Raw genomic sequence first — 11371 nt, 5'->3', positions numbered from 1 at the left:
TTTCAAAGTTTTCAAAAATGTCATGTTATGCAATATCACTGACTCTACTGCAAATATGAATAATTATCAGAACAGTTAAAGTGGGGAAACAAAATATTTCTGTTCTGGTTACAGAGGTAGTTAAAGAAGTACTTTTAGTAGTAGAAGTAGTAGTAGATCTAGTAATAGCTTTGGTTTATCCACAGAGTTAGTTTAAGTATTACTTTTAGTAGTAGTAGTAGTAGCCTAGGTATATTCACAGAGATAAGTAAAGTTGTAGTTTTAGTTTTAGTAGTACCTTTGGTATATTCACAGAGGTAGTTAAAGTAGTACTTTTAGTAGTAGTAGTAGTAGCCTAGGTATATTCACAGAGATAAGTAAAGTAGTAGTTTTAGTTTTAGTAGTACCTTTGGTATATTCACAGAGGTAGTTAAAGTAGTACTTGCTTAAGTAGCAGCAGCAGGAGTAGCACTAGTGCTACTAGTTGTATTTCTACCATCATGAAGGACAACCTGCATCAGTTTTCCTTCACATCTGACCCACACTGCTTTGCTCTACTTTTGAGGTTCTGTGTTTCCATGGTTACAGGGTCGGTGAGGTTGAGAGCGTCCGGGTTCTTCATGAGCGATTCTGTGCCTTCGTCAACTTCAAGAATGCCAACATGGCCGCCAAAGCCCTGGAGAAGCTGCAGGTGAGCGATGAGCAGGTGAACAAACTCAACGTGATGTTTTGTCCTCGTCGTTGTCGGACTTTGTTTACGGTGCCGTCTCCTCCTGATCAGGGTGTGGAGCTGGGGAGCAGCAAGCTGGTGATGAGGTACCCAGACCGCTGGACCCAGAGAACCACGACCCCCATACAGAGGACCAACGGCAGCCTCGTCTCCAACGGGGCAGGAACACAGCAGAGCTCAGCTGCAACAGGGTACCGAACATCTTCTTAACATCTCATGTGTGTCTTTGTGCTGCTTTCTTTATTTGAGAAGAAATGTCCTCCTAACTCATCAAAATCAAATCACACAGCAGATAACTCCAACACTCAGCAACCAAAACATTCTAGATGGACAAATAGCACGAAGAAAATGAACATTGTACCTGTCTTGCCGGCTTTCCTGACTGTGCCTGTCTCGCCGGTTATCCAGACTGCGCCTGTCTCGCCGGCGTTCCGGCCGACTCCTGTTCCGTTGGCTTCCGGCCGACCGTTCTGGCTCCATTCCTGGCTCCATTCCATCGGGCGCCCTGGTTCTCCACCGCAAAGGTCTTCACCCCTGTTCCGTCGGCGTTCCGGCCGACTCCTGACACGTCGGCGTTCCTGCCGACTCCTGACGCATCGGCGCCCCTGCCGACTCCTGTTCCGTGGGCGCCCCTGCCAACTCCTGTACCGTCGGCGCCCCTGCCGACACCTGTCCAGTCGGCGTTCCGGCCGATTCCTGACCTGTTGGCATTCCGGTCAACTCCTGACCCGTCGGCGCCCTGGCCGACTCCTGTCCAGTCGACGTTCTGGCCGACTCCTGACCTGTCGGCGCCCCCGGCCGACTCCTGTCCAGTCGGCGTTCTTGCCGACTCCTGACCCGTCAGCGTTCTGGCCGACTCCTGACCCGTCGGCACCCCGGCCGACTCCTGACCCGTCGGCACCCCGGCCGACTCCCTGCCGACTCCTGACCTGTTGGTGTTCCGGTCAACTCCTGACCCGTCGGCGCCCGGCCGACTCCTGTCCAGTCGACGTTCTGCCGACTCCTGCGACTCTTGACCCGTCGGCGCTACGGCCGACTCCTGCACCTCCTGACACGTTGCCGCTCCGACCGACTCCTGCACCTCCTGACCCGTCGGTGCTCTGTCCGACTCCTGCACCGCCCGTCCCGTCGGTGCCACGGCCAACTCCTGCACCGCCCGTCCCGTCGGTGCTCCGGCCAACTCCAGTCCTGGCTGGGCAGCAGCCTTCCCGGGTCCCGTCCCGGCTGGGCAGCAGCCTACCCCGGGTCCCGTCCCGGCTGGGCTGCAGCGTCCACCTGCTTCCGCTTGGTCACAGCGTCCCCTGCTCCTGTTCCCGCTGTGTCGCAGCGTCCCCCTGCTCCTGTTCCCGCTTGCCACGCAGCGTCCCGCTGCTCCTGTTCCCACCTTGCCACCAGAGCCCCAGGTCCGAGAGACCTTGGCGCCAGAGCCCCAGGTTCGAGAGACCTTGCCTCGAGAGCCCCAATCTCGAGAGCCCCAATCTCGAGAGCCCCAGTCTCCAGAGCCCGAGTCTCCAGAGCCCCAGTCTCCAGAGCCTCTCCCGTCCCGACCTCCAGAGAGGATCCGCCCACCTCGAGAGACCCTCGCCCGACCTCCAGAGGGGATCCGCCCGCCTCGAGAGACCCTCGCCCGACCTCCAGAGGAGATCCGCCCGCCTCGACAGACCCTCGCCCGACCCTCCCCTGCGATCCACCTCGCCCGACCTCCAGAGAGGCCTGGTCGTCCCCATGGCCGACCCCCAGGGAGACCCTTCACCTGGTCGTCTTCATGGCCGAGGTCCCCCAGGGATTTAATTTATTGGCCTGGTTTGGTCTTCATGGCCGAACCCCCAGAGAGGCCCTGTCGGCCTGGTTGTCCTCCAGTTCGCCCCCCCCAGAGGGGTTCTGCCTCTCCGCCTGGTGTTCATGAGACAAAGTTTGTCACTCAGCTACAAAAAGACAATGGGATTTTTTTCCATTAGATTTTGGATTATTGCAGAAAATAATCTCTGTGTCAAACAACGATTATAATACAAGTTTTGTTCAATGAGATAATCTTCACAAATTTAACATCACTTCTATGATTATTTGAAGCGTGAATAAAATCAACAGAAGTAAAAAACTAACCGCTGTAAAGGAACTCCACCACGGTCACATGACTTCACGTCTCCACCACTAAGCTAAAGGAGGACTTGTGTTCTAGTGAGGACGTTTAGTCACATGACTTCACGTCTCCACCACTAAGCTAAAGGAGGACTAGTGTTCTAGTGCCCTTCCAACACATGTTAATAATGTAAAGAGGAAGGAAGCCAGGCCGGTTTTAAGCAGCAGCTTTGTACCAACCACAGAACACACAAGCTCACTCCAAAGACCACATCCTTCTTTTTGATGTAGACGTGTTCATGATGACTTACTGACATAAAGAGTTTCTGATCTACCTGCTGATTTAACAGAGAGGAGCAGCTATGAGTTCAACAGCAGCAGCCAGTGGATTTGTTGTCTTCCTTCTCTCTGTACAAGGTACTGTACATCTACATTTATATTCTTAAGGCTGTAAGCGCACCTCAGAAAAACAGAGGAAGTTGTGTTTTTAACACCAGCAGCATCACTGTACACTTGTACTTTAACATTATAAACTTTATAAACTGAAGAAGTGTGCACCATTAAAGACAGTAAAGTTGCGTTGATGTGGATGGAAGTAATGACTGTACAAACATTAACAAAGAAAAAAAACTGAATAATTTGTTTAAGAAAAATGAACCGCTCTGTGGAACTTCCTACAATCATTCAGCCAGCGTTTCTATGCATTAGACCACATTTATTCATTTTGAGTCTCTTTGTGGTTGTTTTGCCCCTTCATGGTCTTTTTGCATCTCCTTGTAGTCACTTTGTGTCTATTTGTGGATGTTTTTACCCTTTTTGAAGTAGTTTTTCATGTATTTGTGGTCATTTATAGCCTCTTCCTGGTTGGTGCGTATCTCTTTGAGTGACATTTTGTAAGGGAAGGCCAGAGCGGCCCCTGACACTTTGGGCTGGTTCAGCGATGGATTTATGATTATGTTTGAAGTAAAATTAGAATAAAGAAATATGTGGACATACTTACAGAGAAGCAAGAGGTTGTTTGTTTCCACCTGTCAATGAGGAGCCATGTAGGTATAACATGCAGGATTTAATTAAATAACTGCCAGGTGCTGCAGGATTCAGATTTTGGGTTTTTTAAAAATTGTATTCACATCTGAAGTGTGTGTTTATGTCGACTTTTAAAAGCCATTTACAGTCTAATGCTTAAAAAAAGCTGTCAGTGATCTGTTATCTATATTTCACACTATTGACCAACGCCTCAGTGTTCTGCTTTTCTCTGCAGTTTGTTTTCACACTCTGCAGCAGCCTGACCACAGACAGAAAACCACAGAGCAAAGCAGACTGCATTTCTCATGAACTGTTTCCTTCTAATGTGTAATCTACAGCTTCTTTATCTTGTTCACTGTGTTTAAGTTGAAAGGTTCAATACATTACTGTTCCTTTAAACTGCAGAGATCATGTGTACATCGGTGACTCATTCTTTACTTTATAAATAATCATGTTAAACTCAATGATTTGCATATTTCTCCATACCTCTGATCACTTTAGCAAGAACTAGAAACAGCATTAAAACTTTATTTACAGTATAAACATATTTTTAAAAACAGACAAAAAATGTTTTATATGAACAAACGTGACACAGAATAAGTCTTAGTTAAGATAAAACTTTGTCTCACACTGACAAATGAGAGTCTGTCCTCTGATGTTGTTCTGAGTCTGACTGTGGTTCCTGATGTGCTCTGTGTTACAGTGATACAGAGTGAGGGTGGCTGGGGAGTGACTTACACTCCTACTGAGGTCTGTGCTGAAGAAGGATCAACAGTGGAAATACACTGCACCTACACATACCCATCTAGAATACAGCACCGTGATATCAAGGAAGCATTCTGGTTCAAAGAGAAAGGTGGTGAACCTGTGGATCTGAAAACAGACTCTGAGTATTCAGGTCGTGTGCAGTACAGATGTTATGAGAAGAAGTGCACTCTGATTATTACAAACGTGATAAAGAGTGACTCAGCTGAGTACAAGTTCAGGTTCAGGACAAACAAACAATATGAGAAATATACTGGTTCACCTGGAGTCACTTTGTCTTTCACAGGTAACATTTTAATTCACATGTAAATAATCTACAAATGTTCAACATCTAGAAAACTAGAATATAAATGTCTTGTGTGAATGTTGACAGTTTAATAAAATAACATTCCTGTTCCTTCTTCACAGATCCAGGTCTCCAGGTGAAGGTGATCAGACCAGATATTGACTGGTCGTGGCTGGAGTGTCACAGCAGTTATGTTCTGCCTGATAATCCTTCCTACATCTGGTATAAGAATGGACAGCACATCAAGACAGGACCATATTATCTTTACATCTACTTTGGTTCTGCAGACAGCTACTCCTGTGCTGTAAGAGGATCTGAGAATCACCGTTCTCCTCCAGTGTGTAAGTTTACTCCACTGTGTCAGCCTGTGGAGGTTTAAGACCATTTCATATGGCGGCACCAGTCTGGTACTGAATGAGAATTTATGGTTACCAAAAATATTAAGCACATCTGTTACAAACCTCAGGAGGTAGAGCTGTCGTCCACTGATCAGAGGGTCGGTGGTTCAATCCCTGGCCCCTGTTGTTTATTTGTAGAAGTGTACAATCACAGCTGTAACACACACACAATACAATTACAATCACACTGTAAACACACTGGGGTCTCCTTAATGTTAAAACAGTTGATGATGCAACAGCTGTGATATCAAGAAATATTTAAGAGTTTCTTTGTTAGACTTAGAGGGAGTTTGTTAATAACGACCAACAAATAAATAATAATAAGAGCCTGTCTTTATTTCCCCAGAAATGAAACTTAAGCTTCACCCTCCACCTCCATTATTTAATACATCTGTTTGGTAAACTATTTACAAAACATAACTAGGAAGTGATCTTCCAGCTGGGTGTAAGAAACAATCAATAACTCCCTACAACAGCTAGAACTGAGAGGACAGACTCAGCTAACGACACAACCAGCATCTAAAGAGAAGAATGTTGATGAAGATTACAAATGATTAAAGGCTTGTTATTCTCAGTTTCCACCAGCAGGAGTCTCACCTGTGACAGATCCAGGATCAGCACTCTGGACAGCTGCTGTGATAAATAATAGGGACAGTCTAAAATAAAAAAAGAGAAATATATATTAAAATAGTCAATTGTCTTTGATAACATGTTATATAATCTTTAAGTATGTGTATTCATTTCTCCTCCAGATGCTCCAAAGCTTCCCTCTGTGTCAGTGAGTCCCTCTGATGAGATAGTGGAGGACAGTTCAGTGACTCTGACCTGTAGCAGTGATGCTAACCCAGCAGCTAACTACACCTGGTACAAGAAGGAATGGATATTCATGGTCTCCTCCTCCCAGTAAAGAACCTCAGCTGGTCTTCAGCTCCATCCAGTCCTCTGACTCTGGACAGTATTACTGCACAGCTGAGAACCAGCTGGGGACGAAGACATCTGAATACATCTCTATTAATGTGACATGTGAGTGAAACAGATTATTCAAAGATAACAAACATCTTAAATCTGTCCAGTCTTTACAGGAGAAGATTTCACTGATCATAACTATTTTTCTTCAGAGCTCTACTTCCCTCTGCTTCACATTCAGTCTGCTGTAATTCACTGAGCAGACTCTGACCTGTAGAGTGATTTAAGGTTTTACCTGGTTACAAGGATCCAGATTCAAACCATCACACATCTGCTTTGTCAAACCACTTTCAAAAATCTGAAATGCTGATACACACATCTAATTTTTATTTCACAGTTTATTATTCAAATACCACTTGTTCCTCTGTATGAAAACAATCGTAACCTAGAATAATCTCTGTTAACACGTCTCCTCCAGATGCTCCAAAGCTTCCCTCTGTGTCAGTGAGTCCCTCTGATGAGATAGTGGAGGGCAGTTCAGTGACTCTGACCTGTAGCAGTGATGCTAACCCAGCAGCTAACTACACCTGGTACAAGGAGGGTGAAGACTCACCAAAAGCATCAGGACAGATCTTCACCATCACTGACATCAGAGCTGAACACAGTGGGAATTATTCCTGTGAAGCCCAGAACAACAGAGGACGTAGTAACTCCACCTTACATCTGATTACTGTAGCAGGTGAGTTTCTCCATGACTCTTATCTTCCGTTAACAAACAGCATGGCCTGGCAAGTTAATTCATGAATCAATCAGTTCTAATAATGTAACGTGCTCTATATCTAATAACTGTCTATCTCCAGTTCTAGATAGAACATCAATGATAATACATTACACCAGGTTGACTCTGGTGGTTTTGATGCCGATTCCTCTGCTTCTTTTTTGTCTGTGGATGAGGTGAAACAACAAGAACTAATCCTCACTCATCTTTTACTTTGAATATTTAATTAAATAGGTTTAACATTTTCTATAAACGTTTGATTTATTGAATTAATTTGTGTATTTGTTTGTTTTTGGTTTCAATCCAGGAAGAAGAAAGCTCTGAGCTCCACCACTGAACCACATGAACCCATAGAGCCTGTGGAGGTGAGAGAGATTTGGCCTCAGTGACAGAACTTACCAAAGGGTTTATTGTTTGTTGTTATTATGAGGTCATAAAGATAATTCACACGTTACTTTATTAGTAATATTTCTTTTTATAAACCAGCAATGTGTATTTACCCTCAAACATTTTCCGACCTTATTTACTGCAAATGTCTTCGTATCAGACGAGCAATTTAAAGGATGTAGAATCTTATTGACCCTCTGCTAAGCCCCTCCCTCTTGGTTACTGTTGCTAGGCTTATCAAGCTTTTGCATCCCGGCATGTCATTGATGCAAACCAGCCACACGTCAATTTCAGTCATACAGTCTTTTGCAAAATAAACTTCCATCTTTACAGGAAAAAACTCAGTTAGGTTTAGGAAACAAAACTACCTTGTTTAGTTTAGTAAAAGATAGTGAAATACTTAGTTAGGTTCAAGCCGCAAAACTACTTAGTTTAGTTTGTTAAAAGATTGTGTAATGCTTAGTTAGGTTTAGAAAAAAACTACTTAGTTAAGTTAAGGAAAATATTGTGAAATACTTAGTTAGGTTTAGACAACAAAACTACTTATTAAGGTTAAGTAAATTAAAGTGAAATACTTAGTTAAGTTCAGGAAAATATTTTTTACTCAGTACGTTCAGAGACACTGTCCTCTAAACTTTGAGGATATCTGCTGTCAGACTTGCAGGTTTCATACACACCAGGCATCTGAACGTTGCTAACGAAGGATTGTACAGTGGTCGTTCTAGGGGAGGGGCTTAGCGAAGGGTCAGTTGTATCTGAATTCCCTCTGAGGCCTCTGACTCTCATCTTGTCGTCTCTCCCCATCAGTTAGACCTTTGTCCTGATTATGAGAACATCTCAGTCATCGCAGCACAGACAGAAGACGAAGAGGAGCAGGAAGACACGGTGTGAAGGTCAGACAGGTTTCAGTCTGCTGCATGGGGGGAAAAACAACAACTCAAAACTACTTCATACTTACTACTACTTCCTGGTTCTCTTCAGATGCAGTCAAACCAGAGGGAGACTCACCTGGATGGAAACAGAAAGAAGTACACTGAAGTGGACATATTGACCTTTAATACCAAAAGTTATATTCTGAAGTATTTACATCTGCTTACTGTCAATTAAATAATGAATTTCAAATTCATTAATTAATTACCATTTACCTTATACCTTATTTATTTTAGCATGTTTTTATTGTATTGTCTCTTAGCTCTTAAATCACTCTTTTAATTGTATTTAAATGTCCTTTCATAACGTGTGTCTTTTGCACTTAGTGAAGTTTTATGTAAATAACTTTGAATTGCCTTGTAGCAGAAATGTGTTATATAGATAAACTCGCTTGACATGTCAGTTTTCAGAAGCAGCAGCATGTAGCAGAAGATTCATAATGCATGCTTTATTTGTACCTGTGCAGGTACATTTCATATGTACATGATTTAACTTTAATGTAATAAATTGCTTTTAAGAAATACTGATTTCCATCACATCACGCCTGTTTGGGTATAAAAATCCCAAAAAGTGTGTTTAATGAAAAACACAAAAGTTACCATTAGTTTATGCCACATTTGCATTTTTAAACAAAACCTTTCAGAAAGTTTGGAATACAAATAATAATTATCTTAATGCAAGTTATCAACGGGGGAATTTTCATGCTGATATATATTCATTGATTAATAAATAAAACTGCATTAATTATACACAGAGTTGGTGATTGGAAAGACAAACCAAGAAAGTTTTGATGAGTTTTATTTTGTTTCTGTTGAGTTTGACTGAAGCATGTTTTACAATGAGCATCGAGGTAAAGTCACTGTTTCTGTCAATGGAGTCTGGTAGCTTTGAGGAGAGAATATTAGTTGTATACTTTGTATCTTAATAAATTAAATAATTGTCCTCATCTGCATTGTTTTTATTAATTTTTGAATAGACCTACATTATCGGTTTAAAACAAAATAGTTTTACTATTGGAAAGCTAAACATTGCACTGTTAAAAAAAAAAAAACACTCCGGGAAAAGGATTATTAATTCCTTAAAAAAAATTATTAAATTGGTCATGGGTCAGCGTAGAACTTTCACTCATTCTGGGTCTGGACACATTATATTAACAGAACTGATGTGATTGAAGGTGGAGAGCACAGAAGAAATGAAGAGGAGGGGGGAGTCTCAAATCTAAGTATTTGATGACCTTTTATTTACTGATGCACAAGATACACACATATTTACTTTCGTAAATTCAGTCCCTCAGATCCCAAACATTTTCTCATTACATCCTCTAATCATAGTTAGTAGAATTAACCTCAGACTGTTGGACTCTGCTGCAGTAAAACAAGAGGTTTTCTAAAGGGACTCTGGTGGTTGGAAACAGTACCACTTTTGTCCACAGGGACCGCCAGAATCAACTCAAAAGGAAAGTTCCTCCTAGTAGATTTAATATGTTGTGTTGAGGCAAAGTTTAAATAATGGATCAGGGATGGATATTAACTATAGTTAGTTAGTTAGTTAGTTAGTTAGTTAGTTAGTTGTTAATACTTTACTTAAACATGAAACCATTGAATAACTTAAGGTATTTCTTACTGTCATTGCTGCTAATGCAAAATGTTAAACGCTGGTTCATCCAAATTACAAAAACATAATTTCTCACAGTCCATAACATCTCTGTGCTCAAAGCTAGAAAAGATTTGAAGGATGTTCCTTTTCAAAAACAATGCTCTGCTCTGGTTATTAAGAATACTTCCCAGAACACACAGTCAATTGATTTAATAGAGATGAATTATGTCAGTGAAAGTCCTCATAGTTTAAAAGTGTAAGTGTGTGTGTTTGTGTGTTCTTTCTCCAGTTCAGGGCATTCAGATGTTTGGTAAAGGCCAGTACAGCCAGGCGGTGGACTTCTTTACAGAAGCCATCTACTGCGACCCCAAGGACCACAGGTGAAATATGAGCTCAGCTACACTGACCCTGTCCTCTAATGATTGGTCCTCCTCGTCTTCCTCCTCGTCTTCCTCCTCACACTCACTGTGGTTTTAAATCGACGTTTCTCCTCGACTCTCACAGGTTCTATGGAAACCGCTCCTACTGTTATTGGTGTCTGGAGCAGTACTCGCCGGCCCTCACCGACGCTCAGAGGTCCATTCAGCTGGCTCCTGATTGGCCGAAGGGGTACTTCCGTAAGGGGTGTGCTCTGATGGGGTTAAAGGTCAGCTTACAACAGACTAACAGTTCCAATAGAAAAGTTTCAATTAGCAGTCTGTGATTCAGCATTTGGACTTGTAGTGTCAAAAATATAGCAGTAGTATTATAACTATAATGTGTGTGTTTATGTTTTTGCACTCCAGCGGTTCAGTGAGGCAGAGGCGGACATGGAGCAGGTGTTGAAGTTGGATCAGCACTGTAAGGAAGCATCCAGTAAACTCTTCACCTGCCAGGTCCTTCAGCTCATGGTGAGGAGAACCGAGGCTGCTCATCAAAAACTTTATGAATATAAGTTAACTGAAGCGTTCACATAAAACCAGGAGCTAAAATGAGTCCAGTTCCAGCACTGCAGGCTTGTTTATTTTGTATTTTCTGTTTATTTATGGGGTAAATTGATTTGTTGTCCTTGTCGAAGTGGTAATTAAGTGTCTTTCTTCAGTGCAATTTAAAAGAAAAAGGTGATCAATGACTTTAATGTTCTAACCTCTTGACTGTCTTTGTAGGAGTTTGGTTTCGAGGAGGAGCAGAGTAAAGCGCTGCTGGAGAAGTTCACCAGCGTTCAGGCGGTCATCGACTCACCAGAGGCCCAAAGTAAGAGCTCGGCCGCAAAACCACTTGTGTCCACAGTGAGGCAGCACTGATCAACAGCAGAGACTAATGACAGTACACTAGGACAGCAAGACTTATGTGTAAAGACAGTTAAATATGAAATAATTAGGGATCTATTAAGGGGCAGAGATAAATATATTTTGCAGATTAAAATCAGTATATTGGATTTAAAGGTGTATTAGGTTAGAACAGCAATCTGGACTAAAGCAGACATTCTGCATAAACTGTAGACAGTGTTGATGAAGCTCCAGTGGGGGATA

The 11371-nt window shown here is 42.6% G+C and overlaps 1 protein-coding gene across 1 annotated transcript; it reads left to right on the top strand.

Moving 5' to 3' along the window:
- Positions 1 to 9366: 9366 nt before the first annotated feature.
- Positions 9367 to 11143, top strand: LOC129095307 (hsp70-Hsp90 organising protein-like). The gene is made up of 5 exons (XM_054603707.1): positions 9367 to 9370; positions 10150 to 10240; positions 10365 to 10506; positions 10646 to 10750; positions 11006 to 11143. The coding sequence occupies exons 1-5, from the start codon at positions 9367 to 9369 to the stop codon at positions 11141 to 11143; spliced, it is 480 nt and encodes a 159-aa protein (XP_054459682.1).
- Positions 11144 to 11371: the final 228 nt, after the last annotated feature.

Source organism: Anoplopoma fimbria, chromosome 9 (assembly GCF_027596085.1).
Source record: "Anoplopoma fimbria isolate UVic2021 breed Golden Eagle Sablefish chromosome 9, Afim_UVic_2022, whole genome shotgun sequence".
NCBI classification, from domain to species: Eukaryota; Metazoa; Chordata; class Actinopteri; order Perciformes; family Anoplopomatidae; genus Anoplopoma; species Anoplopoma fimbria.
The sequence above is the reverse complement of the archived record's forward strand: the minus strand, read 5'-3'. Positions and strand labels throughout refer to the sequence as shown.

Coding starts and splice junctions, on each gene's coding strand:
- LOC129095307 (XM_054603707.1), top strand. Junction 10,241..10,364: donor TGCGACCCCAAGGACCACAG/GTGAAATATGAG, acceptor CGACTCTCACAG/GTTCTATGGAAACCGCTCCT. Junction 10,507..10,645: donor GTGCTCTGATGGGGTTAAAG/GTCAGCTTACAA, acceptor TTTGCACTCCAG/CGGTTCAGTGAGGCAGAGGC.